The sequence below is a fragment of the Littorina saxatilis genome, linkage group LG6, assembly GCF_037325665.1.
Source record: "Littorina saxatilis isolate snail1 linkage group LG6, US_GU_Lsax_2.0, whole genome shotgun sequence".
In the NCBI taxonomy this organism is placed as follows: domain Eukaryota; kingdom Metazoa; phylum Mollusca; class Gastropoda; order Littorinimorpha; family Littorinidae; genus Littorina; species Littorina saxatilis.
The window spans coordinates 2,837,083-2,851,525 of record NC_090250.1 but is presented as its reverse complement, the minus strand read 5'-3'; the positions used below and the strand labels follow the sequence as shown (position 1 = coordinate 2,851,525).

The 14,443-nt window shown below is 43.0% G+C and overlaps 1 protein-coding gene across 2 annotated transcripts in view; it reads left to right on the top strand.

Moving 5' to 3' along the window:
- Positions 1–14,443, top strand: part of LOC138968293 (UDP-glucose 6-dehydrogenase-like) — an 88,289-nt gene that overhangs the window by 6,321 nt on the left and 67,525 nt on the right. The window contains exon 1 of one of the 2 annotated variants that reach the window (XM_070340852.1): positions 13,259–13,481. The exons of the other annotated variant lie outside the window; for it this stretch is intronic. Within the exon in view, the coding sequence (XP_070196953.1) occupies positions 13,459–13,481 (23 nt within the window). The 5' untranslated portion in view covers positions 13,259–13,458. Of the gene's footprint in view, positions 1–13,258; positions 13,482–14,443 lie in introns of those variants that run through there. 2 annotated transcript variants of the gene reach the window in all.

Genomic DNA, 14,443 nt, shown 5'->3' with positions numbered 1-14,443 from the left:
TCTGCAGCCTTGGACAAAATGCAAGACCTCTACTTCTGCAGCCTTGGACAAAATGCAAGACCTCTACTTCTGCAGCCTTGGACAAAATGCAAGACCTCTACTTCTGCAGCCTTGGACAAAATGCAAGACCTCTACTTCTGCAGCTTTGGACAAAATGCAAGACCTCTACTTCTGCAGCCTTGGACTAAATGCAAGACCTCTACTTCTGCAGCCTTGGACTAAATGCAAGACCTCTACTTCTGCAGCCTTGGACAAAATGCAAGACCTCATTAAACACACACACACACACGCACGCACGCACATACACACACACACACACACACACACACAAACACGCATGCAAACACACACACACACACACACACAAACACACATAAACACAATCTGAGAAGATCATGTTGGAGAAAGGGAAGAATCGTAAAAAGGGAGGTAATTTTACTGTTGGAAATATGTCTCCACCTCCCTGCCATGTGGAATGTAGGTGAGGGATGCGATGAGGAAGAAGCGGTGGGGGGGGGGGGGGGGGGGGGGAGCTTTCAAACAGAACGTTTGGTAGCACATGTTATTGTGTTTTCTGATGTATAGACTCAGTGTTAGTGGTGTACTCTCTGACCTCACCGCCCAGAGTAGCTGCCTCATTTTTCACAAGTTGGAGTGTTAACTAGATGGCCGGGATCGAGCTTGTTTCAATATTTGTTGTTGTTGTTGCTCAAACATGCATGTACCTACACACACGCACACACACACACACACACACACACACACACACACACACACACACACACACACACGCACATACACACACCCACACACACACGCACGCAAACACCCATGCAATTACACATACACCACTCTCTCTCTCTCTCTCTCTCTCTCTCTCTCTCTCTCTCTCTCTCTCTCTCTCTCTCTCTCTCTCTCTCTCTAACTGTCCGGCTTTTCTTCAAAATACAAGTCTGAAAAGCATGACCTCAATTCCCCGTACATGCATGTATGCGAACAGCGAGGCTATTTTCCCCCATTTCTTTTCTTGGGCCATGTGTGTTTAGCCTGGAGTTAAAAAGACGGAACATTGCCGTATTGACGGTATTGTCTAATTTGTGTGCTGAGTACACCAAACGAGTATGTGCCAATGGAAAAAAAGAACGAGAATGGAAGTTGACTTTGAAATTGACTTTGAACCGTTTTGTGTCGTGCTGTGTGCCTTTTCTGGGGCTGGTCTATGTTTTTGTGTCAGAATGTGTGTTTTCTGGGGCTCGTCTGTAATTTGCTTTACATTTTTGTTTACAGTGTCAAGATGTATGCATCTTGCTCTGGTTAATTTGTCTTGAAGCTGTATCTCCTTTATTAGCTTTTGCAATCTTTGGATCTAAGAACAGAAGATACAAGTTTAAAGTCAAGCTGACATTAAAATGTGTCTGCACAAAACACATTAGAATGAACCCAGACCTTTACTTTTCTTTCTTTCTTGTTTTTTAAAATGTTTTTTGCACGAGCGTGTGTGTGTGTCTTTGTGCGCGCGCGTGTGTGTGTGTGTGTGTGTGTGTGTGTGTGAGAGAGAGAGAGAGAGAGAGAGAGAGAGAGAGAGAGAGAGAGAGAGAGAGAGAGAGAGAGAGAGAGAGAGAGAGAGAGAGAGAGAGAGAGAGAGAGAGAGAGAGAGAGAGAGAGAGAGAGAGAGAACGTTCTGCTGGTTTTATAAGGAATGGTTGTGATGGTAAGGGTATATATATTGGTACATATTTATAATAATCTATATATATTATACTAGAGGAATACCAGGCTTCGCCGGGGTGAATCGCGAGACAGAGACAGACAGCGTGGTCAAATGTAACCGAGTGCCGAAACACCACAATCATATTTGAAGCCGAAGTCCACTCAAACGGGATTGAGAATAACTGTTATGGCTTCTGGAAGGAAGGCCTGATTATTCAGTCACACGCCAATGCCGCCAGACCACATCACAAACAGAACTCTACAAGCCACAGGTGTTGCCCACACACACACACAAACACACACACACACACAGAAGCCGTATATATGTATATATCTATATCTATAAATATATAGAGATAGGTGACAGTGTATTTTTCGCGTGGCTATAAATTGATTCGACCTTTTCACTTTGACAGTAAGAACAACTTCCGGGTGCAAGGGAAGCGTTCTGGACAGCGCAGTGACATTCTAAAAATAGTAACGTAGTAACGGGAATATGGATTGACGCCACACGAAGGAAGGGAGATAAACGCTGAAAACACTGGAGAAGATAAAGAGAAAAACCCAAATCGGTTCAGCGCTGCGCGCTGAGAGCACGTGTTGAAATATCTCATGTCGAGTCCCATCGCTGTCAACGACGCCAAATGTAACCGAGTGCCGAAACACCACAAGCATATATGTGAAGCCGAAGTCCACTCAAACGGGATTGAGAATAACTGTTATGGCTTCTGGAAGGAAGGCCTGAACATACATAGACACACACCAATGCCGCCAGACCACATCCACAGGTGTTGCCCACACACACACACAAACACACACACACACACACAGAGAAGCCGTATATATATATATGTATATCTATATCTATAAATATATAGAGATAGGTGACAGTGTATTTTTCGCGTGGCTATAAATTGATTCGACCTTTTCACTTTGACAGTAAGAACAACTTACGGGTGCAAGGGAAGCGTTCTGTACAGCGCAGTGACATTCTAAAAATAGTAACGTAGTCAGTAACTGGAATATGGATTCAAGCCACACGAAGGAAGGGAGATAAACGCAAAACACTGGAGAAGATAAGGAAGAGTTACTGGGAATGGTGAAATGAACAGAAAAACCAAAATCGGTTCAGCGCTGCGTGCTGAGAGCACGTGTTGAAATATCTCAGTCGATGAGGTTGTGTCCGGGGTGTAGCTGAATACGGTGTCCAAATTTGAAAAAGATCCACTGAGAACTTTGGCGTTGTGATGTGGTCTAGCGGCTTTGGTGTGTCGGTATGGGGGCCCGGGTAGCTCAGGTGGAACCAAAATCGGTTCAGCGCTGCGCGCTGAGAGCACGTGTTGAAATATCTCATCGATGAGGTTGTGTCCGGGGTCTCTCTGAATAAGCCCACCAAATTTGAAGCAGATCCATCGAGAACTTTGGCCGTGCATCGCGCACAGACACACAGACACACAGACACTAGTCGTATATATATATATATATATATATATATATAGAGAGAGAGAGAGAGAGAGAGAGAGAGAGAGAGAGTGAGAAAGAGAGAGATAGAGAGAGTCACACACACAGGCACACACACACACACACACACACACACACACACACACACACACACACAGACTCACACAGCCACAGACACAGCCCCACACACACACACACACACAGACAGACACGCACACACAGACAGACACACACGGCACACACACACACACACACACACACACACACATATATATATATATATATATTACACACACATACACACAGACACACAAACACACACACACACACACAAACCAGAACGGGTACGAGCGAAAGAAAAAGTGAGAAAGAGAGAGTCGTCATTAAGTAAGTAGTGGTATTGACACGTAGCGATAATGACACGTTGCGCTAAAAGATGTAGTTCTATCGACACGTAGTGATAATGAACAAATGATAGTGACTCGTACAACAATTATTTGTAGCACTAATCAACGTAGTCATAGCGGCACGTAGCACAAATGACACGTAGAACAAATGACACGTAGCACAAATGACACGTAGCGCTAGCGATACGCACCCGAGTTGACTCCCAAAGAGTCAGTGAATTTATTAAAAGCCAGCAGAGTTCTCCAACAGCAAGTTCTAGAGGCTAGCAGGGATGTCGGATCTTACCAACAGCCAAGAAAAACTGTACACTTATGTACTTTTGTGAACAAACATGTTTCAGTTTAGGTGCACGATAGTTTTCAAGAAAGAGCAAGCAGAGTGGGTTGAAACGACATTTTATTCAAAATACATGACATGAAAGAATTGACAGTATGCTGCGAGGACACGAACTCAAGCAGAGTGTAACCTCGCTTTAGCTCTGGCTATTTATCTTTTGTGAAGGAGAGACAAACCGTGGCTTTAAAAACTTGGTACATGTACTCAGGTTGAGATCACACTCTTTGAGTCGTGCAATTTAAACCCCACTTTCCAATTCCGTGTTACCCTTGGTTGATTTCACCAAGGTGTTTTATTGTTGGACTGGGAGAAAATCTAGGTTGAAGTTCCCACGCCAGCTGTGTTGTTTTCTGATACTTGCTCTCTGAACAATCTGAATCAGGTATACATGTTGGCTGGCGAGTAGAGTTCATTAGACACCAAACACCATAGGTGAAATAACAGGGATGGTGTCGGAGACACTCTGAGAAAACTGTGACGATTTATCGTTACTTTTGTGATTTGAAATCGGTAAAAAGAGTGAACTCGCTGGTTCAGATTGTTTTTGCTATTTGTGGCGCACACATTCAAGGTCGTTTTACACGAAGGTTTGGGAATATACATGTTCAAGAACAGATTAATAAAATAATGACAGCGTAGTCACATTTTAATATGGTTGTCCATGCGTTTGGGAGTAGAACTATTTCTTTGAATGCAGAAGAAGCTTTCAGACTGAGAAGTAATGCATCCAAGACATGTTTTTGGACACAGTTTACGGACGACACTGTGACTGGCTGACAGTTTTCTCAAAGCTGATGGCGATGCCAGGAAATCAGCATTGTAGACAAGCTGCATTTTGCATTGTGCTAATTTCAGGTTTCTCGAAGCCGATGCCAATATCATGAAATCAGCATTGTATACAGGTTTCGCACCGAACCAATTTCACGAGTTTGCGAGTTTTAACCGTGCTTAACCATGAAGTATAGCCTTGTCCATTTCAGGAATTTGGTCGTTTCAGGAATTAGTCACGGTATGTGTCAAAGGTATTTACATCCGTATAGGTAGAAGTTGAAGCCGGAATAATTTGAGATTGTTTGTACCCCAGTCTTGCAGATATTATCTGTTTGTGTGTCTGCATCCTGTTGTAGTCCCTGGAGTAATAACGAATACATTGGGAAGGAGGGGGGGGGAGAGGAGGAGGTGCATTGGATAGAAAAAAAGGAGAATAGAGGGAGGGGGGGGGGGGGCAAAAGAGAGTAACCTAAGACGGGTTGAAATTTGAATTATGCACAGTACACATCTCCTCGTTAACTGTTGAAAAACATGAACATGTCAAAATGTTGAAACTATTGGAAGTATGGGGTATGTAGGTACATGTATACATTGTCGTAATGGTTATGGGTATGGGTATATATATAGCTATTCTGATGGACACGTGGGGGAATTCGGAGGCTGTGATTGGATGGTCTCACACATCCCTTTTCCGATCATCAAAACATAATGCTACGGAAGTCGGCCATTTTTGCCAATATCCAAAAGCATATCATTTAGGAACCTACGCTAAGAAGATGGCGCGAGCTTGCATTCAAAGTTAGCTTAGGCAACGAAGGTTCGATGACGTCATCCAATAGTCACATCACAGAAATAAATGTACACAGGCTGAACGTAGCCCATTTTAGCTCGACTTATTAGACAGAGAGTCTTGAAGAGAATGATAATAACAAAGTTTTTAACAGAGTGCAGACCTCAATGATCGTGAGAACGCACAATTTATTGTTTTCTGATGGTTATATCCGGAAGTAGCTTTCGATAATGGGGCAGACAACTCCCGTAAACCCTTCAAGGCTTACTTCCCTTCTTTGTTGCCATTAGTTTCATGGCTGACGAACTTCGAAACAGCTGTTACTTTTCGTTTATGTAATATTTAGGGTTTTCCTTACGTGCAAAATAATGAAGTATGAAGAGCAGATGACAGAACAGCACCTGATATCTTACGTGTATGTCTTATAATTTGGTTTGCTGAACGTGCTTCGATAGCTGCTAGTGAACGTAAGTAACATCTGTTCGTCAGCCATGAAACTAACGACAACATGTCCGTGGGTTTTTCAATGTTCGGTTATTTCCGTGGCTTCATGCGGAAAGGGAACCGTCGTCTGCAATCAACGACATGGACCATTCTGGTATTTGTTGCTGACAAAAACATGATTTTAACACAGAATTTAATGTCAGAATAGCTGTATAAACGCTATTGTGTTTTCATCGTAGCAATAGGGTCCGATATTTAGACTCGAACAAGTAGCCTATTATGCGACTCGTCTTCGACTCGTCGGCATTATACTTGTCTCGTCTAAATATCGGGCCCTATTGCTACGCTAAAAACACAATAGCTGTTAATAACTTGTACGAAAGGATACTTGAAGAATGAATTACAGCCGAACCTGTCTGTAACGAACACCCCACAATGGTCTTGATAGACAGGTCGTTGGTTGTGGAAAGGTGCATTTTATAGGGAACAACTCGTGGGGGTTCCTATGGGTGATCATAAAGGACAGTCAGGTGGTCGTTATCAAGAGAGGGTCGCTAGGGCAGGTTCGACTATACAATGTCTACTTGGAAAGTGTTTTAGCGACGACACGAAAGATGTCAATATGTTGAATGGCGTTCGTGTCTTACCTGACTTAGGCCTACTTACGGGGGCAAGACAAACACCTATGAACTCCTTGTGTAATGAGACTTTAAGTTTAAAGGCACACTCCTTCCCTCGAGGAACGTCTTGTCCATCACAATCTGCCTTGGCGGTCACCTCTCGAAAGCGACTGCCTTCCCACAACGACCACTCCAAATAATCCCAGGCGAATTTTTTTCTAGTATGAAATTCACCTTTCTATTGTGACTACTTTTGGTCGATCCCTTGCATGGGTGCTCTCTCTCTCTCTCTCTCTCTCTCTCTCTCTCTCTCTCTCTCTCTCTCTCTCTCTCTCTCTCTCTCTCTCTCTCTCTCTCTCTCTCTCTCTCTCTTCCCCTACTCTCTCGTTTTTACAAAACACCCACAGATCTGTACAGTACCTGACATGAAATAAGAGCATTTTCCCCACTTTGAAACATACTCACAATTCCACAGCTAGTGCTCTTCCTGCGCATAGTTCGAATTTCCCTTTGAATTACTTTGACAGATTGAAATAAGTGTTCATTACAAAAATAATTCAGAAAAAAATCCTACTTTGTGAGAGGAAAAAAACTCAAGAGTGTAGAGTTTAGATGCAAACGAAGAATGCTCTTTTACCCTGTGACAACCTGTTCAGATCTCTGAAGTTGTCCAAGAACGCTTACACAGGTCGGAATTAAGGTACCTTTAATTCTAGGCTACCGTCAGTATCGCCCTGAAGTTGACTCTGAAATATATGGGGATCTATCTACCAGTCGTATAACTCCCAAACTGACCAGCAACGGGGGGGGGGGGGGGGGGGGGGATACAATACATGGCCAGTGGGTTTTAACGCCTACATGTGTGTCCCCCCCCAAGATACGCATCACGATCTTTACCTGTCCAATGTTGTGACACGTTGTCGCGGACGCTTTCAAAGCATCGATAAAAATGTTGCAGCATTTGTAACAGATGCTTATTCCAGCGTCGCGGACGACGCTGGTATCTGTGGTTGGGAAGAACGTGCCTGTGGAGAATTAGTCTCCAAGCCAAAGCGCGCTGACTCTCCAAGCCAAAACAATTTCAAAGCTGAAAAAAAATGTACAATTTACGCGAAACGATTAAACACAGCTTTCGGGTGGTTTTTTTAATCTAAGATGTACATAAATATACCACTCCGACCATAAGGAAAAGAAAAAAAGACACACACAAAAAAGACCGAGAGGAGCCGAGTCAATCCGAGACCAACCGAGAGGACGTGTTTCGCGCCGTTTCGACGTCGTTTGTTCAGATGCGGCCGGTTGGATCAGTTGCGGTCATACAGGGGCGCCTTGCACAAGAAAAGATCTTCAACAATCCCGATCATCATCATGGTACAATAATGTTTTGTGCGCCCCCATGTATGTGTTCTGTGCTAATAATGCACGGTTGTGAAATGTCCGTACACATTTTGTGGCACTATGTAATTGTTAGTGCATCCTCCTGCGGATGCTTCGTGCTAAAGATGCACTTGCATTAAAATATTGTACGCTCATGTCAGTAATATATTTTCAATTGTTTCTCTGTAAATTTCAAGTGTTTGTTTCCAATTACTTCAGTATCTCCCTGTTGCAATTCCAGGTGATTCATTATGCATGTGCCAATTTGAGGTGTTTAATTCTGATTCCTGTATTTACAGTGTAAAATTAAAACTATTGTTTTCAAACATTCCTATGACACCTGGTAATGGTTCTGTGGTTTTGTTTTTAATTTGTATTTTGTTTTTCTGCAATAAATATTTGAAATGGATCTGAGGCCGACTTACTACTTTTAGCACTCTTTTTCACCACATTGCCACGTACAGATATTGCAATATCAACTCTTCCTTTCTACCTGTTTCAAACAAGCTCTATTTTTTAATTAAAAAGTTTTTACTAAATGTCTTAACATAGAGGGGGGAATCGAGACGAGGGTCTTGGTGTATGTGCGTGTGTGTGTGTGTGTGTGTGTGTGTGTGTGTGTGTGTGTGTGTGTGTGTGTGTGTGTGTGTGTGTGTCTGTCTGTGTGTGTGTGTGTAGAACGATTCAGACTAAACTACTGGACCGATCTTTATGAAATTTGACATGAGACTTCCTGGGAATGATATTCCAGGACGGTTTTTTTTGGTTTTTTTTTTATAAACGTCTTTTATGACGTCATATCCGGCTTTTTTGTACAAGTTGAGGCTGCACTGTCACACCCTCATTTTTCAATCAAATTGATTGAAATTTTGGCCAAGCAATCTTCGACAAAGGCCGGACTTCCGTATTGCATTTCAGTTTGGTGGCTTAAAAATTAATTTATGACTTTGGTCATTAAAAATCTGAAAATTGTAAAAAAATAAATAAATTATAAAACGATCCAAATTTACGTTCATCTTATTCTTCATCCTTTTCTGATTCCAAAAACATATAAATATGTTATATTTGGATTAAAAACAAGCTCTGAAAATTAAAAATATAAAAATTATGATCAAAATTAAATTTCCGAAATCGTTTTAAAAACTATTTCATCTTATTCCTTGTCGGTTCCTGATTCCAAAAACATATAGATATGATATGTTTGGATTAAAAACACGCTCAGAAAGTTAAAACGAAGAGAGGTACAGTAAAGCGTGCTATGAAGCACAGCGCAACCGTTACCGCGCCAAACAGGCTCGTCACTTTCACTGCCTTTTGCACTAGCGGCGGACTACGTTCAGTTTCATTCTGTGAGTTCCACAGCTTGACTAAATGTAGTAATTTCGCCTTACGCGACTTGTTTTTTCTTGTGGCTGTTTGATCAATTCATAGCAAGCATTGACTGAAATAAACAATTTATATATCCAGCACAACATGCAATTCATTGACTTTTGACCCTAACCTTTTACCACTTCCCAAAATAAATCTTTGGTGGACATTGCATCGACGCTGTTCATTTTGAATGAACATTTTACTTGGAGAGATTTCCGACGGAAGAGTGGGCTGGAGGGTTCGTGGTGGTGGGGGTGGGGGGGGATGTGGGGGGGGGTGGTGAAAGGTGATAAAGCAGCTAAGAAACAAGCATATGTGTGTGTGTGTGCGTGCGTGTGTGTGTATATGTATGTGAGAGAGAGAGGTTGGAGTTGAGGAAATGTGTGTGTGTGTGTGTGTGTGTGTGTGTGTGTGTGTGTGTGTGTGTGTGTGTGTCAGAGAGAGACACAGAGACAGAGAGATGACACGGCATATTAAACCAATAAAGCATATAAAAATAATCACCACTTCAGCACATATTATTTTCTCTGTACATCAGAAATTGTGACTCGATCAAAGAGTCAAGATACCTTGGTTGCTTTGATGACAATGTAACTCAAAACGCGAAGTGTGTGTGACGTTATTCGGTCCTTTTGTCCTATATAGTGTCCGCTCGTAACTCGTTGTTCAACACTCTTAATCGAAGTGTCCCACTTTTGAACACCCGTTCTGTAACCATAGTAACAAGCTTTATTCCCCCCCTCTGCTTCTTTACCTCTGTAAACTTGTAGGGGTAGTTATTTTTCGATAATGACCCAGCAACCAAACAAATAACGACCCAGCAACAGCCTGAATCCTCGATAGTGCAATGGGTTGAGAAGTTGTTCTGCTTCGGTACTACTTTTTGCGACTGAAAAGTTCCGAACGCTCTAATGTACGAAGTATACATCTCTGGAGCAAACAATACAAACATACCGCATTTAAATTAACAACTACAGGCCTGAACACATGAATCTCCATATAAAATCCATGAGTTCGGTTGTTTTCTGAATCTAGATCTGCCGTGCTCAAACGTTCATCACAAGCAATTTCCCGCAAGGCAAGTAACTCATACTAGCGACAAGAGTAGTTCCCCTTCTTTTCACTCAGTTTCTTCGACAACAGACTGCAATCCGACGGTCAGTTTTCAACAATATTTCATTTAATAAACAGATCACACGCAACAAAATGGCACACATCTCATTAATTTAAACAACATAAAGCGGTTTCATACATTATTTTCCCCAGAAAACTGAACTTCATACAGTTTTTAACGTTGGAACACGGGTGCAAAAGTTCGTCTGCTAGTCCCATTTGACGAAAGAACATTATCCTAAGCGATACCAAAACATATACAGAACACACAATATCTGCCTTTGCCGCCACAGCAGAATAACAGCATATCTGTGTACTTGATTTTAGTCCAAAATAGGAAAACTGACAAAAAGTGTTAACAGAATGGAATGATTTGCACGGAACTATACAACCGCGCATTAATCAATCGCCTGCGCAGGTTGACTGGTTGAGTGAATAGGATTCGATCAAACTTTCGCAAAAAAACTCCTCTTTTCTTTGAATAACTGAAGAAAGGAGGAATAAAGAGGTTACACACCTCGTCTCAGTGATTATAAAAAAATAATGGTCTCAGTTCGCGGTCATGAAAAAGCTCGCTAAAGCTCGCATTTTTCATGATCCGCTAACTTCGACCATTATTTTTAATAATCACTGAGACTCGGCATGTAACCTCTACATACTATGAAAAGGTAGCACATGGTTAACACTAGATTTCAAATGAACACTAGTGTTTACCATATGCTACCTTTTGCTTCGACTATATCCCACTGTCTTCAAAACTGGTTACAGAGAGAGTGTTCAAAAGTGGAACACTTAAGTTTAGAGTGAAGCCTATAATCTGAACAGCACAGGGGGTGTTTTCAGCTGTCATTCGACCGCCATGTTTCAATGGCGTTTTAGCAGTAAAGTGTGTCAGTCATTACAGTAAAATATGTTTCATGATGACACACGTTGTCGATAAGTTCTATAACTCGTATAAAGCTGACAGTGTATGTGTCTATGCATCTGTTCTGTGTATATGTCTGTGTCTGTGTTTGTGCGCGCCTGTGTCTGTATATTTGGGTGTGTCTGTGTGTGTGTCTGTGTGTGTGTCTGGGCGTTTTGTCTTGTTGTTAGGTGAGAAAACTGTACACGGTGCCAGAGTAGGTGCATTGTTCTTCATTCATTGATAAATCACGTACACGTACTTTGAATGTATGATACAAGTCTTACAAAGCGAACTGTAGTAGTAGTAGTAGTGTGTGTGTGTGTGTGTGTGTGTGTGTGTGTGTGTGTGTGTGTGTTAGTGTGTTAGTGTGTATGTGTGTGTGTGTATGTGTGTGTGTTAGTGTGTGTGTGTTAGTGTGTGTGTGTTAGTGTGTGTGTGTGTGTGTGTGTTAGTGTGTATGTGTGTGTGTGTTAGTGTGTGTGTGTGTTAGTGTGTGTATGTGTGTGTGTGTGTTAGTGTGTATGTGTGTGTGTTTTAGCGTGTGTGTGTATGTTAGTGTGTGTGTGTGTGTGTGTGTGTGTGTGTGTTCGCGCGTGAGTGTGTGTGTGTGTGTGTGTTCGCGCATGCGCGTCTATGTATGTGTGTGTGTGTGTGTATGTGTGTGTGTGTGTGTGTGTGTGTGTGTGTGTGTTCCTTGTCTTGTAATATGGGTATAAAGTCGAACACAATAGAACAGGTTTACACGTTGGTTTTTGTTGTTGAGTAGAACCGTCGAACGTGGCTTGCAGAGGTCAGACTAGCGTTCATCTGTCTGTTTGTCCATCTGTCTGTCTTTCTGTTTGTCCGACTGTCTCTCTCTCTGTCTGTCTGTTTGTCCGTCTGTCTGTCTATCTGGTAAGAGGGTCCCTGTTGTTTTTTCCCTGAAGATGAAGATGATTTGCTGTAACTGAGAACATTGAAGTACGCAAGAGAGCCTCAAAACGACGCTATATCAACAAGCACAAAACCTTAACGGCGACACTGAAAGTGCGGTTGTCTGTTGACACTGACAGGCATTAAGAATTGAAAAGAAAAAGAATATTCTTAGAGAAAAACTAGTTATCTCGAAAAGAAGATAAGTATACGCATAGAAACACGAGATCTTTTGGTTCAAACGGAAGGGCGTAAACCGAGGGACGGATTGTGTGTGCTAGCCATAATACCCGCGCCTTCTTTTATTTGGGATAAAAAGAAAATCCTTTCAAGGCGCAGCATATTTGGAAAGGAAAATGTTGGCACACAACATCTGATGTTCAGGTTCAAAACGATGAAATAATGAGATATGAGAGTGATTGAGAGAGAGGAGAGAGAGAGAGAGAGAGAGAGAGAGAGAGAGAGAGAGAGAGAGAGAGAGAGAGAGAGAGAGAGAGAGAGAGAGAGAGAGAGAAAAAAAAATATTGGGGGTGGCATGGAGGGGGGTGTGGCGAGTTGAAGGATGGGTGTAAAACGTTTGCCATACCAGTGCAGAAATGTGTGTGTGTGTGTGTGTGTGTGTGTGTGTTTGTGTATGTGTGTCTATGTGTCCGTCTGTCTGTCTGTTACTGTGTGTGTCTGTCTGTCTGTTACTGTCTGTCTGTAGAGGAGTGTGGAAGGATCAGAAAGAATCAAGCGATCAGGCAAAGGAAACAAGGAGTATCAAGAGAGAGAGAAGGAAACACGGGTGGAGTCATGCAGAACAAAAGCTGATGTGTAACGAGCAGGGGGGTTGGGGCGAGGTTGGTGGAGGGGGGTTGGCATAGATTGTCACTGAGGACGGGGAGGTGACGGGCTTGGGGAGTTACTGAAGATGTTGAGGGGGTGGAGTAGGCGGAAGGGGAGGGGGGGGGGGGGGGGGGGAGAGAAAGGCATTTCCGCGTTATGCTCCGTCGATGACCTGCGTGTAAACTTGTGTCAACTTTTTTGCAGCGCAGGGTTGCCTAGACTGAAATTTATACGCGAGGTGTGGTGTGGTGGCTGTTTAGGTCACGAGTGGTTTACGAAGTAGATCGGTCATTCAGGGCTAGACGACCGACGACAAGGTGTTTGTGTGTGTGTGTGTGTGTGTGTGTTTTGGAGGCAGTGTGGTACAGTTTCTCGAGTGGCTGGGTTCGAGTCGCCGCTTGTCGACTGGCATGGATTCTAGCGAAGGCTACAGGTAATACTTGTATTTTTTAGTGTAAGTGGATGTGTGCTGGGTTGGCCGGGGGGTGGAGGTGTTGGAGAGATAGTATGCCGGTGTGTAGAGAGAGAGAGAGAGAGAGAGAGAGAGAGAGAGAGAGAGAGAGAGAGAGAGAGAGAGAGAGAGAGAGAGAGAGAGAGCATGAGTGGCATGAACACTGTGTGTGTGTGTGAGAGAGAGAGACAGAGAGAGAAAGAGAGAGTACCATAGGTTCTTGGCGCATCAGTGCTGCAACGTGACAATCGCTTTATAAAATGCCTTGGAGTAAGAATGTCAAAAGGTGTATGTCAGTGTGTGTGTGTGTTTGGTGTGTGTGTGTGAGCGAGAGAGAGAGAGAAGGGGGGGGGAGGGGGTTGTGTTGTGTTGTGGACAGAGAGAGAGAGAGAGAGAGAGAGAGAGAGAGAGAGAGAGAGAGAGAGAGAGAGAGAGAGAGGGGGGATTGTGTTGTGGAGAGATGCACATAATCATTTACGCGAGCGCATCCGTCTGTACAGTCCACCAGGCGCAGTATCACTCTATGTTGAGTGTGGCTGTTTTAACATCCGTCTGTACAGTCCACCAGGCGCAGTATCACTCTATGTTGAGTGTGGCTGTTTTAACATCCGTCTGTACAGTCCACCAGGCGCAGTATTACTCTATGTTCAGTGTGGCTGTTTTAACATATCTGTAGGGATAGACTTTATTACGTTCATCACGTATCTAACTCTTATGCATAGCCCAGTGTAACCTAATGATGTAGGTGATGACATGTTCTGTTAGTGTTCCAGCAGGTGGCGTGTTGAGTGTTTTTTGTCGCAATTAGCAGTCTCCGTTGAGTGGCCCGTTTGGAACATTGGCTTCGCCGGCGCGTTCACTTTGTTCTGTCTGTGATGATCATAAGTGTAAAGTGCTCATCAGTGTAAAATCAATGATCACAGAAAGTATCACTATCAGCTGTG